Source organism: Tenebrio molitor, chromosome 9 (assembly GCF_963966145.1).
Source record: "Tenebrio molitor chromosome 9, icTenMoli1.1, whole genome shotgun sequence".
In the NCBI taxonomy this organism is placed as follows: domain Eukaryota; kingdom Metazoa; phylum Arthropoda; class Insecta; order Coleoptera; family Tenebrionidae; genus Tenebrio; species Tenebrio molitor.
The window spans coordinates 4166549-4183274 of NC_091054.1; the positions used below are offsets into that span (position 1 = coordinate 4166549).

At 36.2% G+C, this 16726-nt stretch overlaps 1 protein-coding gene across 17 annotated transcripts in view; it reads left to right on the forward strand.

Moving 5' to 3' along the window:
* The window catches only part of br (broad-complex core protein), a 38701-nt gene extending 23326 nt beyond the window's left edge, over positions 1–15375 (forward strand). For 6 of the 17 annotated variants that reach the window (XM_069059026.1, XM_069059029.1, XM_069059027.1 and 3 more), the window contains 2 exons: positions 794–862; positions 9718–12899. In XM_069059026.1, coding sequence (XP_068915127.1) covers positions 794–862; positions 9718–10016 — 368 coding nt within the window. In that variant the 3' untranslated portion in view covers positions 10017–12899. Of the gene's footprint in view, positions 1–793; positions 863–1637; positions 2088–7038; positions 8832–9293; positions 9579–9717; positions 12900–15161 lie in introns of those variants that run through there. The other 11 variants (XR_011162148.1, XR_011162149.1, XM_069059033.1 and 8 more) reach the window with 11 other exon arrangements.
* Positions 15376–16726: the final 1351 nt, after the last annotated feature.

Below are 16726 nucleotides of genomic sequence, written 5' to 3' on the forward strand. Positions count from 1 at the left end.
ATGAATAAAGTCGCCATTTTCCCCACAGACTATTTAAAAAAAATTGCAAATATAAAAAATTCTGGTTGTTGGAGTTCAAAATTCTGGTAATTTAAAACATTTATATCTTTTTTGGCAACATTGAACTGAGAATAATTCGCAGTGTTTTTATTGCTTCCAGGAATTGTTTGTGATTTTCTTAAAACTGATTTCTCTTTTTTTCCGTCGTTTATTCAGGTCAGAATCAGCTCAAAACAAAAATTTAAATATATCCCTGTTTTAATCGTTCCGAGGAAACAAGTCCGGCAATATGGGATCGTGTAGATCTGCAATGTAGATTAGTGTTCTTGTATTAGTTTTTCGTATTTAAAGAAAGTGGAAATTATGCAAACGGCGTTCGGGACCTTGTCTGTAATTTATACGGGCAGAAGTTTTAAGTGATTCACAGAAAGTTTGAAAACAGAAATTTCGAAACTCATTTTGACGTAAAAAGGCGCAGTAGCATTCACACCCAACGATAATAGCATTCTTGCACTGGTCCGAACGCTTTTCGTTTCATCGCATTCCAGATTTTAAATTTGAATCGAGTTTTCACGACTAGGTTAATTTTTGGTCTGCGGTCCAGCAAAAAGGGTGTCGGCGTTGGCGACGAACGTCCGACAGCCCGACCGTGACGTTTTCCATTTTCTCCTCTTCCACTCTCATCTTTACTTTGCAATAACAGTTAACTGCTCGACTAACCCTACAGACTAACATCAACGCAAGCAGAAGGGCCCGGCAGTTGACTGTTTGGTTAACTGCGTTTAAACTCAAGTCTTGTTCTTTCCAGGTCTAAATCAATCTCTGCAGGCGAACGCCGACAGTCTAGCGGGCACCTCACAAGGTAAGAGTCGTTGTTTTCTTAACCATTACGTTCAAGTCCAGTTTGATTTTTTCTTCTTTCGTCGTTTCGAAAGAGACAACTCACGAATCTGGTGAAGTTCCGTCAACCGGTGCCAGTTGACGGAACTTCACTGGGAGGGCTCGCAACCGAGACAGTCGTAGTAGTAGTAACAGAGAGATTGCGAGCCCTCGTCGAGCCGTTGATTCGGTTTTGTTTGGAAAAAGTAACGCTGTGGGCCTTAAGTGTTTTTCTTTTCACAAGCAAAACCCGATGAAGAGAGCTTCCGAAATCGTTTGTGTCCGTCGTGTTCGTCTTGTTTCTTTTATTTTTGGCAGTTCTCTTTGTCTGTACTAATGTTTATGTTTGGAATGTCTTAACATGTGTGTTTTTGATTTTTGAATTTTTTCTCGTGATTTTTCTTTGTTTTGTTGTTAATTTGTCCCTGGTCTGTTTTGTGTTGTTATTCTTTCATTGCGATTTCAATTTGATTTATTTCTGTTAATTTGGGGAAGCCAACTAAAACGAGCGGAGTAAGCCAGAGCTTGAAAACAACAATTATCACGTTAGATTTTATTCTTCGCTCGGAATAGAAAAAAAAAAAAAACCAATCGCCAAACGAATGTCGCGCGACGACGTCGTAGGTATGGGAGGCGACGCCCCAGAGGGCGCTCGTGTCGCCTCCCACACCGTCGACAGTCCGGGTTGCGCTTGTTTTAAATGTTGTCACTGTGTCTGTACACGTAGGCCTGGTCTGAGCCCCCCTCCGATGTTGCAGAGTCGTCGGGGGGCGGAAGACCGGGCAGGACGGCGTTTTGCGACATATGCAATAAGACCTTCTCACGGTTTTGGTCTCTGCAACGCCATCTATCTGACACGCACTATTACACGCCACAAAACCTACAGTGCGACGTATGCGGAAGATCGTACAGATCACGGAACTCGCTTGTCAGCCATCGGAGTCAGTATCACAGGGATGGAGCCGAAATCAAAATCGAGAACGACTGCTAGACACACCCCCCCACTCTCGCCCGAAAAACTAGCGACGACATTGATTAGAGAAAATGATGATTTTTTTAGTTGACTTTTTAGTTTTGTTAATTTTTTTTTTCTGATGCAGTCAACCGAATTGTGATTGTTTTCTCTAATACAGGTGGGGGGGCGGACGAGGCTCGCCAGTTCGGAGAGGTGTGTAAGATATGTAGGAAAGTCCTCCGGAACAAGATCACGTTGAGGAGGCACGTTAAAGATCTACATTATGCCCAAACCGAAGAGTTTTGGTGTAAGATCTGTAACAGATGTTACAGGACCAAGAACAGTCTTGTCGTGCACACGTGCAATTATCACCATAAGAAAAAAATTACCGGCAAGGAAAGAAAGACGGATTGATTAGTTGGAGAGAGAGAGAGAGAGGCGAGAAAGGGAAGTGAGAGAATGTAATGTTAGTATGAGATTTGTTTTTTTTTTTATTGTTACTTAGTAGGGTACACATTTTTTTGGGACTGTAGGCATTGTGCAAATCATATTTTTGCGTTTGTTTTTGTTTTTCTTTTAATTAAGCGAATGAGTGAAGAGGTCATCTGTTTGCTGGATGGGCGAAAGGTTGAATCGACATTTTCACTATATGACGTCATCGATTTTTATACACAAAAAAAAAATGGTGAATTTATTTGGAAAATTTCGAAAACAACTCATTTAAATAGATGTTTGTGCTAAAAAAAATACATATTTATTTCACCGAGTGTGAACTGACAACATAATATCCGTGGCAGCTGCCATTTTGTATGTTGTGCTTTGAAAATACTGAAATTTTCAATAGAAAACGTTTTAGTCGTTCAGTTTTAAAAAACTTTCTTCCTGTTGAACATTTTATCTCAGATTTGTTTTTAATTTTGGGACGTGAAATGTCTTAGATCTCTTGGTTAAAAAAATTAGTTAATGTCTGCCGTCAGTAGTTTTGGTTGTCTGATGCTTTTAATGATTCGAAATAATGGACAAGTTCTGTTTTTCGTTGGTAACTTGGATGGCGGTTATTTATCATGTGGTATAAATTTATTGTATAGAATATAATTTTAGTCGACATTCCTTAGGATTTAAAAAACCATAAGTATAATGTCAAAGACTGGTCAATCGTCCTGAAACAATCTCTCTTCTCAGTATAAACATTATTAAAATCATATTTAGGTTTTGTCTGAGGACAAAGTAAGTATTGTCTATTCACGATGAATGTGGATAAAGGGTGGCTGTGACATCTGGTAAGATTGTTGGTCATAACTACAGAATAAATAAAATTCCCTAATAGAAATTGATAGCTTTCGTTTTAAGTTAATTATGTGACGGAAACGGTAACATCGTTGCCAACTTGAACGTATTTCGAGTTGAATCATAATTAAATAATACTTGATTAAAAACAGGATTTTTTAAAGAAATTACATTAGATAACATTGTTCAAATTTGAATGTCGGAACAGTCATGTCATATTTCTGACAGGAAATAGCTATTTGTGCAATAAGTTAGGTAATGTATTTTTTTCCGTATTAGGCATGGGATTTTTTTTTCGAGGCGATAGCCGAGATCGATCAAAAACATGCCGTGTACGGAAAAAAATTGATTTCCCGCGTGATTTTTTCTACTGGAGGTTGGAAAATAAATTAAATTCGGATATTTTTAATAGGTATTCTAATATGTAATTATTTCTAAATTAAAAAACCCGGAATCAAAATTGTCCTGTTTTCCTTACTCTAGAATGCTATAGAGAACCAATTTTGTTCATTTAAAAAAAAAACAAAGTTGTCTGCTATAGTGAATCGTTTGATATTGAAGAATATGCAAAACAGGTCGATTACCTGAAAAGTAACAACGCACGAATATTGAACAACGGTTTTCGTGTTGGTTTAAGGAAAGTCGGTAAAAAACATTAATTAGTTGTAAATTTTGAGGTTAGGTACTTTTGACAGATTTCAAATTACGTATCTCAGGAAACGATCAAAATTTAACTTTTAGTGTTGAAATATTATTTTTCTAATTTTGACATATAAAGTGACACTTTTCAAAATTAATTGACGTTTGGAAACGTCACACTTTTCGTAACTGGTTACGAAAAGTATAGTATATTTCAAACCAAGGTAAGAAAGTGGTTTCTTGCAGACCGCAGGCAAAGATTATAAACCGAGTCGTAGACGAGGTTTGTAAGTGCCTAAGGTCTGCAAGGACACTTTCTTAACAAGGTTTGAATACAATTTTTTTCCCTACCGGCACAACTTTGTTGAAAAAAGTCAAAAAAGATGGTTATATTTGTGATTAAAACGAAAATTTTGAGAATTGCATAGTAGGCTGTGTTATTTGTTTAATTAACTTGTCATCGCATTTGAAGATTTGAGGTTTGTTCGAAAATTTGATATAAACAGGGTAAAGTAATCTACCTACCTAGCTTATCTGTTTATTTTCCAGATTATATGATTGACCTACCAACTTACTTCATTGAATTGGCTTTCATTTATCAATAACTTATTTCACTTTTGACACTTTTGACATTTGTATTTTGGTACAGTTTTACCATAAACATTTCATGATTAACTTTCTTACCTTAGCGAGAAAGTTGAATTTTCTCACCTCAAATGAGGTATCCACAGCCTACATTTCTAACCGGTAGGGAGAAAAAATCTTTCCTAACTGGTTAGGAAAAATTTATTGTATCATCAATTTGACACTGTTATATTTTTTGTTTTTAAGCAAAATAACCGTGCCTACTTACCTACTTGATATTTTAACACGATAATAATTTATTATTAATGAAATTTATTACTTCGTTTAACTTTTGAAGAAACTTTTTTTTTGTCAAAATTAGAAAAAATCTTGTATGTAACACATTAGGAAATGCAATTTTGTGTAACTCGTGTGATTTTGCGGGATCTCGCTGCGCTCGTCCCGCAAATATTCCACTCGTTACACAAAATAACGCATTTCCTAACTGGTTACATAAATAGCTATTTCACATTTGTTAGAAAACATTCCACTTTTCGTAACTCAAATTACTATTCAAATATGTTAATTTTCCAAACTCTAGTAGAAAAAAATATAAAATAAAGTCACTTTATCCAACATGATAAAAATAAATCACAGCCACCCCTGATCCACATTTATCATGAATGTGAATACAATAAATAATACGGTATTTTATAAACTCTGAGAAATGCCCACTTGGACGACATCTAAGCGTTTTAATTAGGAGCAGTTAGAGCATTTTGAGCTTCTTAAATTTGTTCTATGGAACAATTAACTTGTTCATAATTGATTTGCAACAAATAATAGAAATATATTGCACAATCTAATTTTAGTTGACATTTCTTAGAATTTAAAAAAGCTATACAGGGTGTCTCAAAATTCGCGAATTCCAAATTCAGAGCGTTGTAGGGGATCACTTCAGTAGTCCAAATATGGAAATTAAAAAAAAATCGGGACTCCCCCCACAAAGATACATTGGTCTGAAGGTGCACTTTTTGAAGTGCGTTTTGTTCAAATGCAGGCTGAAAAGTTCAGTACTTTGGAGTAAAAAAAATCTTCAATTTTTGTAATTTTTCTTAAAAATGGAACGGCAACGTAGCTAGAATAGTATTTTGTCACTGTGGATATGAAGGCTGCTATGTATTGAACAAAATTAAAGTGCTTCTATCTTCTTCAGGAAGAGCGAATTTTTCGAGCTCCACTGGGTCCTTCCCTACCACGTTCTGAATTCGGAATTCGAGAATTTTGACACACCCTGTATAACGTCAAAGACTGGTCAACCACCCACAAACAATTCATTTCTTATTTATTTTATTACGAATTTTATTAGAATAATATTTAGGTTTTTTATTCGTTTATCTATTTAACGATGGATTAATTTGATTCTGAAAGTCGTTTTTGCTGGTGTTTTCCATTCTGTCAACTTATCAACTGCACAATACATATTTCTCTGGTAATCTGTCTGTGAAAAAATTGATCTTTTCCCAATTTTTTTCTCCATAAAATTACCAAGCAAATTTTGTTTTTTGTAATGGATCGTATAGTCAGTGTTGTCAGTGTCATTGTTTGTCATAATGACAAATGATCTGTTGTCAGACGGTCTTGACTTACGAGATGTCGTGTGATTATTAATTGTCATTATGTTTTTTATTGATTAAATCAAACCCAAATTATAGTGGAACAAAATTAATTGAAATAATACAGTGTCTCTAAAAGAACGTACATCAAGAGTCCTGTGGAATTCGAATATATTTGATTTTTGCCGCTCTGGAGCATATTGTGGTACCAAATAGAAAAACAGAGGTTAAGCCCATTAACGGCAGGTTTTTAAAAAAGACTGTTGTAAGATGAAAATTAATTAATGAATATAGAAAAACTGAAGGAAATCACAAGCAAAACAACTAAGACGTCGAACTCATAACTGACGCTAAGATTAAATAATTTGACATTTGACACAATTCCACAGGACTCTTGATATGCGTTCTTTTAAAGACACTTTGTATTACACTGGAGCCATGGCCATGATTATGAACAGTTGAAGTAATTAAAAAAAAATAAATTTTTTGTTTGCTACAAACTTGATTGAAGTGAAATTATTTAACAGCTTCAAATTTTTTAACAAATTATGTAGTAATTTGTAAAGCATAATTGGGCACGATTATATTTTTATTGATGAACTTAACTTGCGCTAAGAGATGATGGTTTAAATAATTTTTTACATAATGTCTTCTTATTTTTACGTTATCGAATTTGTATTTATTATGGGCTATCATATTCAGCGATTTACTTGCGATTACAGTTAATTTTTGTTAGTAATTCTAGTAGTAGTAAAGTTTTAGTTTGTGCTTTTTTGAAGCCTTCCATTTCTTGAGCGGCCTTTCTTTGCACAGACGACATTCCAAAAGCCGACACGTTCCCCGTTCACTCTGTGTTACTGGCACCAGATGACGCCATATCGTGAAAGTTCGCGGTTCTCGGTCGCTCCGGCAGGCGATGGCGCTTCGGGGGCGGTGCGAAAATGGCGGACGCGCCCGCGATCAGCGATCCTTCGAGCGAGAGAGTGTGTCGAGCGGGTCCACGCCCGGAACACTTAGATTAGAAAAGTAGCTGAGCGCGTGTATATAAGCTTTGAGAGCGGCTGAGAGAGGCTAATGGGGCCCCTTTTCTGCCGCCAGGTGGTGTGGACGAGTTCCGATGTCAACCCTGCAACAAAAGTCTGTCCTCCCTGACGAGACTGAAGAGGCACATACAGAATGTGCACATGCGCCCCTCCCGGGAACCAGTCTGCAACATTTGCAAGAGAGTATACAGCAGTCTTAACTCACTCAGAAATCACAAGAGCATTTACCATAGGAACGTTAAAAATATCAAAACGGAGGATATGATGGCGCCGCACTCGTTCTATCTATGAACACGAAAAGACTTGTTCGTTCATAACTTGACACTTTATTTTTGAGACGACGTACAAATTGTTTGACCTTTAATAACATGACTCAAAGAGCGGCGAGGCCGTGCCGGGGCGGTTCAAGGGAGAAACAACGTCTCGAGAGGAATGTGTCGTTGTCTAAAGTTGTGTGTCCAGAGTTGTTCCAACCTTGAACCGTCCCCCCCACCGCAATCTCCTGGAAAAGTGAACAGCTTGCTTTTCTCACACCCCTGTATAAATGCTTGATCAGAGAGAGATGAAATTTGAACAAAATTAGGGTTTTAACTCGTTAATAGTAAATAATAAGACTTGCTTGACTTTTGAGCGGGGGCCTAATTCGGTGTTGTGTTGTTCTCGGTGGCAGCTAGAAGGTTGAGTCTTCCACTTCCACTGAGTGCCACCCATCGCTGTGACGTCTGCGGGAAGCTGCTCAGCACCAAACTCACACTGAAAAGGCACAAGGAACAACAACATCTTCAGCCACTCAACAACGCCGTGTGTAATCTCTGTCACAAAGTGTTTCGGACGCTCAATTCGCTAAACAATCATCGCAGTATTTACCATCGCAGACAAAAATGAGGTCGGATAAAAAATTCTCACTTAGATAACTCTATCAAAAATACAAAAAGACAGTCATCACCAATGTTAAGCCCCCGCTGCATTACAAGTCTTGTTCCGTCAAGCTGTCCATCGAGTGCATATAATAGCATACTTAATAATTAATTAATTAACATTAGACACATTTTTCTGTAATAATAACCACTAGTATCTCGCTATACTTCTATAATTTTTTTTTTCTTTTTTTACTTAATATCGACTGAAATAATGGAGATCGGTCTGGCAACTATGTGCAAATAATTAATTATTGGGGGCGGCGTTAGTAAATTCGAGTAGTCTCCATTATTTTTGTGACTTGTTACTGAATTATTTGTGTGCCCCGTTACATTTCGGTCATATGTTTTGGCTCTGTGATATTTATATATTTTTTTTGTTGACGTAATTCTAAAGTTTATTTCGTAACTGTAACGAGGAAATGCAGTAATGAGAAAAGTTGTTCATTGATGAATCAAAGCCTTTTTATATTATAATCGGTGAAAGGGAATTCTTCCATTTATATACATATTTAAAAAAAATATATAATAGAATAATATATGTTTATTTATCTATTAACTTTTTTTATTATTATTATTATTATTTATGCTCTGGCTGTCGCGGAGCGTAGTTTGTATTTTAATAAATTTATTGTTGTACTGAGAGACAGGACTTAAGTTTTTTAAAAGACTGAAATTAGTTTATTTGCGGTATTTTTTAAGACTGATGATATACTTTTGACTGATTTTTTCTTTTGGTAAGAAAGATTGGCAACCCCTGAATTATATTGTAACGTTTTTAAATTGGTCCTGTGTAGTAAAACATTTTTTTTTCATTTTTTTTTTGCATTTACGCATGTTCATGTTGTTTGATGCAATATTTATCATATTTTATGTACTGTTGTATAACCTTTATTTATGTTTAAATATATTTTTACAATTTGCAAAAGCAGCTTGGGTTTTATTTTGCTTGTTTAGAGATGCCTCGATCCCCCTTATATGTTTGTGTTGACCAAAGAAACCCTCCCAACACGAGAGTGTTGCCACCAGGAGACTTTTTGTCATGACGTGACCCCGCCGCGCCACCTTCGTCCGCACGCTTCGTCCGTCTTGTCTATGTCAGAGTAATTCGTCGGGGCAGCGGGGTCGTGGATGGACAGAGGTGTAGATGAGGATGCGGGGGCGCGGCGCAGACAGACAGCTAGATGTAGATGATGATGCGTGTGTGTGTTGTGGCTGCGAGCAGTAATACTGAGTTCGCGTGGGCAGATCGCGATAGATGATAATGATACGATGATATTACGATGACGAGGGGCCGTCGTAGAGGCCTAGATAAATAATAAAACTAGAGACGTGTCTGCTGGTGGCAACACGCGCGGACCAGACCAGAGCGAGCTTGGTTTTGCTGTTGCAGGGGCGTCGCCCAAGAAGGTGTTCACGTGCCAGCTGTGCGGTAAGGTGCTGTGTTCAAAGGCGTCCCTGAAGCGGCACATCGCCGACAAGCACGCCGAGCGGCAGGAAGAGTACCGCTGCGTCATCTGCGAGCGCGTGTACTGCTCCCGGAACTCGCTGATGACGCACATCTATACATACCACAAGTCGCGGCCGGGGGACATCGACATTAAGTTCTTTTAGCCACCGCACGCCCCGCTGTGCCGCCGTCCGGCCACCAACACCACCACCACCACCACCCTCCCAGGTACACAGCATAGCCCCCCCCGCTTGCGCTGCCGCTGTCTGTGTAGTAATGAGTTGTGCTGCCGCTTGCGAGCCTGCATGCCGCCGCCGCCGGGGCCGGGGCCCCGCCTCGAGCCCTGTCTGTACCCTGGCTGTTGCAGGCACGGTGCGGATGCCGCCGCCGACGTCGGGAGGCATCAACGAGCCCCAGGAGTGCCCCTACTGCCGGCGCACCTTCAGCTGCTACTACTCGCTCAAGCGGCACTTCCAGGACAAGCACGAGCAGTCCGACACGCTGTACGTGTGCGAGTTCTGCCACAGGCGCTACCGCACCAAGAACTCGCTCACGACGCACAAGAGCCTGCAGCACAGGGGCTCCAGCGGCATGCTCAAACGTCTGCTCAAAACCACGGCCATCAAGAGCGTGCTCGGCACGCCGCCGCCGCCGCGCCTCCAGTGAGCCACCCCGAAACGACTACCGCTGGCCTAACTCGAACCACAAGTACAAATCACCCAGAAGTATGTATCTTTACAGCCGTCGTTGACAGAGCCAACACTCTAGTTTTTATACGCCTCTATAAGAATATTCATATTTACATACACACCACATCCCCTCACCACCACCGACTCACTCCTCACCACCTAGACATATCTCAGCCATATCAGCGGCGTCACAGCCAATCCTCGAGCACCCAACATGCGTGCGTCAATTTCACATACATGGTTCTGTGTGTACGTCTGTGTGTGTATCGTGATCTGCCCAAAACATGCGAGACATTCCCAGTGTTACTGTGATTCAGTTACATTCTCTTTCCCAAAACATAATCACTTCGTTAGATTATTACTACCCCCACGGCCCCCACACGCTCTCGCATATCTATCACAATCTCCCACGTCTGCTGCTGCTACTACTAAGTAAGTCGTCGGATGCTCGGCCGATCATGGGGGCCCCGATTCTGATGAATATGCGGTGCGATTTTTGCTCATATGTGATTTCTCTTTGAAAAGTGAATGATGTAGTGGATTATCCAAAACAAAAACAAAACAAAAAAAAAAGTTAACAAAACAATTCGTGTTGACCTGTATGTATTTATGTTAATAACGATAATTTTTAAACTTGTGCTACTAGTTAGTTGGTTGATCATGAACTAGGTACAGGTTAGCTGTGAGTTATTTCACAAATTTACATATCTTTCCAGGGTTCAATTGTTGTAAATAATGTGCCAATCTTTATTATTGCATTTGTTTTCATTTTTTTACATTATGATATCGATAGTTATGTATTATCTGTAATGTTTCAAGTGAGATTGGTTGTCTGTATGCTCCTCCTCCATTGGAAGTTCACTTATTTCGCCAAGTTTGAAATGTCAAACGTTTGTTAAGTTTTTCGTTATTGCTTTGTAACAAAAAAAAATCAATTATAAGGCATTCACGATCTTTTTTGGGACCAACTTGGCTATGACCATCTAGTGATTTTGTTGGCAATATCTCGGTGATAACTAAATTCCCTAAAGGAAATTGACACTTTTTGTGTTAGGTTAGGTTGTTTTCAGTTTAGGGTTATATTTTCTGAATAGGTTACATTGTTGCCGGATTTCGTAAATCTAGTCTGTCCTTTTTAAATTAAATCTTTTAATAGAAATTTTTTATCATAATAAAATTATTTTGGCAATTTTCACTGTTCCTTTGACGGAAATTTAAATTATTTTTACACACTTAATAAATCATTTAGTTTCTTACGAATATTAAAATAATAAATCTGGCAATGCGATGACAAGAAAATGTCGAACAGACACTGACAGGAAAAAAAATAGCATCCGTTGCATCACTGAGTCAGTTAGTCCAACATGAAAAGAAAAAATCATAGCCAACTCGGTTCCAAAAAGATCGTGAATGCCTAATATGTAATAAAACGATGAGTGAATTTTGAATGAACTTTCGTTCGTCTAATTTTGATCTGATTATAAGGCACGGTTACGCATTTCGGCAACCGTTAGCATACATTTGACTGTATATTTAGTGCTGTGACTAAAAAAAGATAAATTGTCTGATTAGGTTAAAATTATTTATTTCCTTTGTTTGTGATACGGTCGAACCAAAGACGTTTTCATTGGAAAATTAGTTTCGGAAAAAGAATATTTTTTTAAACGTGCCATTAAAATTAACAAAAAGAATAATAATAATAATGTACGAGACATCAGAATGTCAGTTGATTATTTTCCGGTTATTCAAATTATGTAGTGATTAGTGTAGAAGTAAGTTGACGATATCAATGGTTTGTTAAAAACAAAACATAAAAAAATTATTGCATATCTATTCATGCCAACAATTATTGTAATTGTGCGAAATTTAAATTATATGATGATATATTGATGAGATATAAATTAAACAGTATTAAAATTTGTACCTAAAGGTAGCAGTTTAGATATTTTATAAAAAAATTATATACATTTTAAAGTTTATCTTTCTAAAATTGATATTTGGTCTGTACAAGAATTATCGTAGATTTTGTTACTGAATGACAATTTGGCGTGAAGTAGAATAGTGTATGTGGTGTTAAATTGTACAATTAGAAAATGAAAAACACAAAAAAAAAATACAGATAAAGTCAATCGTTTTAGTTAATTATTCAACTGGTCATTTAATTTACGAATCAAAAAAAGTATTTTGCAGTTTGTGTTGTATTATAATGGTGAACGGTTGGCTTTATGAGAAACGGTTTAGAATTAATCTGCACTGCCCCAGGATGTCGGTCATTATTTGGTTCCGTTCCCTCATAATATGCAACAAGATGCCTTGACACAGTACAACAAAAACAAACTACAAGCGATGATAAAATTACTGTAATACCTCAATACTCAGACAAAATCCACAGATGTACTTATATTGTATCGTACTAGGATAAGATAAACATGAATCGTTAGCTTTTAGATCATGCTTTCTAATTTTTCCGACTACGTTCTATCGATTCCGGCCGCTTTTATCATATCACGAACAATAAATACGAGATATCACTTGTTTCACAATCAGTCAGATTATATAGTTTTTTAAATAATCACCGGCGAGAATTGATAGAATGTAGAGCAAAGCAGTGTATATTTTTCCATTTGTTTTTTTTAACTAAGCGTTTGGTTGGAAGGGTAATTCAGTTGTTGTAAATAATGACGATGCTTGTGGGATTTTTTTTTAATTTAGCCGCTACAAATCATACAGAATGCTTCCATGTTAATTTAGGAACTATTATTTTTTATTTAAATTCTATTATTAAGGATAACTTTTGTTATATAAACTTATGAATATATTACGATATGATTGTTGGTGTAATAAAATAATTAAAATTGCAGACAGATTTTTATTCAGCACCTGCTCCGTTCACTTTTTCTTGCTCCCAAAAAAGACCCAAAAAAACGATGAAACCACTGTTATGCACGTTTTGCCTCCTGCAGGGAATGTCCTCGTTACAGTTTTTCTTTTTTAATTGGAAATACATTTTCTCAGTTTATTGTGATTATAAAATTAGTATTTTTTGCATAATAATATTGTCGAGATTTTGCTCATTTTGATTGGAAATTTTTTCAGAAGTTTTTCTTGAACACAGGTGCAAATTCTAAAAAATAACATAAAAAACTGGTTTTATAAGGGTATTGGCGCACTCGTCCCATAGAAAACTCCCCTATGGGTCGTTTTCTACACCTGGGACTCGTGCACCAAATCAACCCTTATAAAACTCGTTCTTTAATATACTATTTTATGTCACAAACAGAATTCTATGTATTTCGCCAACTCTCAACAGAAATTCAAGTTTTCCTCAATTTCTGGATCTTGCATGTCCTTTTGAAATCCAGATTACCGAAACAAGCGAGTGAGATGATATCTATCATGCTTTCTTCTATCTTTGAAAAAAAAAAAAATTCCAAGATTCCAAATTGTTTAACCTCACTTTAGATTGAATCTTTTTATTTTGTTTTGTAGAGTTGCAAAAATGGTAAATGAAGCGGAAGATTAACAATAAATATTTTAATTCTTCCTTTTGTGTTGAGCTACATTAGCGTTATTAACCATCAACCAACCTTTGTTAAATAGTAAAAATGGTGGATGCGCCGGGAACTATTGATGGTAAATTGGTGGAAATCATTGACCATTTGACGAGTTAGATAAAACCTAAAAATGTTGTTTTATAGAGTTCTTTGTGGAGCATTTATTGAGAAAATATGGTTTTCTGCCTCTGCAAATAATATAAAAAAGCAAAATGATTTTTACAATTCGAGATAATTCTATTCATTGCAAGTGCAATGCAATTTTAACATTAGGCTATGTACGTAAATTTATAACAATATGGTAATTTTACATCTGTTTTATAAGAAAGAAATCGAGGAAGAGCACAAGATTCCATCATAAGAAGATTTCAAATAAGAAATGTCACATTTCTGAAAGACTATAACGAAGAAACACAATGAAAACCACCAAGATGTAATGGTATATTGAGGTACAGGTTCAAAAGAAGGAGAACGAGACCCATCAGGTCAACTTTTAAACACTAACCATCCAGTATCGTATATTTTTTGCGCCACCGATTTTACTTAAAAATATAAAATACCGGTGTATTTTTGTTTTATTTTTTTTTAAGTTGGTGTATCATGGTGTTTAATTCTTAATTCGTTTTAATAATTAATCACGATATTTTCAAGCAGTAGTACAGTTATAGTCTATATGCCGTTCACGATTATTTTAAACACGCAGGAGGCCGCGATATTTTTTTGTTAGATTGGCGTCAGGTCCTGTCATATGACGTTTCGTTTTTAAATATTCGCATTGTTGTCAATTCCGTCATTAATTTAGTTAATAACAATTTACCCAGAACTGCCCTACAAATATGTATGTTTCATTTCAATTACAATTTTACGATTATTGTTCCTAATGCGTTCAATTATTTAAAAAATGTAACAACTTGGGAGCAGTGTTCGGTTGAATTATAACCTAAAATAGATTTATTAAGACAAATCACAATACTGCCAACTAAAATGTCAGATTTTCATAGATAGTCCGAATTTGAAATAATCGTGAATGGTTTATACCACGGCCTCCTTGATTTATAAGAGACTCGTCTCTTATGAATCTAGGAGGCGGTGGTTTATACAAACAGTTCTGTTATTTAGTTGTTTCCATAGTAATCGACAAGAATTCGCTAAGTTGATCTTAGTGTGCTTACTAACGAAGCAGGGATTTAATTAACGTAGGTTGGTAGCGTAAGAGTTCTTTTAAATTTTGTTTGTTTTCTTCCACATTCCACATTTCTTCTATACTTTGTGTAAACTTCCTCTTTGTAACAAAAAATGTGATTTATTCACATGTTGCATTAATGTAAGTAATTAATAAAAGGGTGTTTTTTTAAATTTGGCGTCGAAGTTGGCGTTGAAGAGTCGATTGTGAATGAACCACTTATGTAAAAACACAGATTTTTCAAACTCTTAAAAACACGCAAAAAGTGAGGTTAGATTTAAACAGCTGATCAGTGATCAGAGTAGTTGTAATTTGTAACCCGGTAGTGCATTCACAATCGACTCTTCTAAACCACCTATTTCTCACATTTTATCTTCTTTTCTAGACAGAATTCTACTTTTTACTAGAGGGAGACTGGAAGGAGTTAAATTATCACTTATCACTGCTCGAATCCACACGCAGAGGACCAAGATATTTCATTGGCGATTAACCCAATAGAGAAAGTTTCCCTGGAAAATGTTCATCTGAGTTACTTTGTCATTTAAATAGTATGTGAAAACTAACAATTGCATTCAAATTACAGAAGACGCAAATAGTAATTGACCATTTTTAGATCTTTTAGTTCGTCTCAACAACTCCAAGAGGGCAGATTATCATCTCTTTTGTAGAATGAATTATATAATTGGAATTGAAATTAGAATTTAATTCATTAAATCGAGAAGTTGCAGTAGTCTCGCCCGGCGCATCCACCATTGTTGCTATTTCATAAAGAATTGTTTACAAGATTTATCGCAGAGATAGAAACATGCGGCTTTCGCCGTTGATGTTGCGATAAAGAAATGTGAATGTCTGTCCGTACTCGTAAACAACAAAGAAGAGGAAATACTTATCTCAATAACTCTCGCTGCATTTATCAGTTTTACAGCTTTATAAAAGATTCAGAGGTCATATTCTTTGCTTTATTAAAAACAGAGACCTTCAGTCTATCCAGCTGACTTTTTTTAGTTCAATAACTTTGTGACAGAATTAAATTATTAAAAAACTTATTTCAATGAGGACTTTTCGAATTTTAAATGAGTTGCATTAGTTTGAAACATTTTACTAAGATTGGGATGCACAAAAACCCTTATTTGAAAAAAGTCTTACGTTACGAAATAAATTATCCAATCACTGAAATTCATAATTCTCTGAATATTAATATTAGCATTGCGTACAATATTGCGGTTTATTAAAGTAGTAAAGTAGTAAGACAAAGTTTCACTTAAATCTGTTCAATTGTTATTGAGGTAAGTAAGTCCCTAAGAATAAAAGATTTTTTTGAGTTAAGCACTAATGAATGCTTTTCATTAAAAAAAAAAACAAAGAATTGTATTTTGAAAGGAACCATTCAATACTAAATCTTCGAAGAAACGCCACAGAAGCCATTATTTAAGAAAACATCAAAACATCTGCAATGTGTTTCTTCACAATTCACAGCAGTACTCGTAACTTTTTTTTTACATTCTCCAATAAATCAAAGCTGTATTTTTGTTGTAAGTTTTTGAAACTTACTGCATAGACATACATTTGATTTTAGTAGTCACTTAGTTAATTAAGATCTAAATTTGGTTTTTATTACATTTTAACCAGTGACAGATCTCGTCAAGAACAACCAAATTGTTGTGTACCATTTTTTTCCAAATATAATTTTTATTTCAGTATTTTACCCCTCCATAAATTAACAAGCTGTCTATTTTTAAGTTATATGAACTAATGACAGTGACCGTGAAACAGTAGTTTTTGTAGAATCAGCACAAAACATTGTGTTTTTACAATAAAGTTTTTTCGCTCTGCGGCCGAGGTAGAGCGGATTACATTTTTAGTTTGTTTTATCCGACTGCAAAAGGCAGGTGTTTGGGTGTTGATTTTGTGATTTAAGCTAAAATTTTGTGAAAATTGTGCGTTTATTTT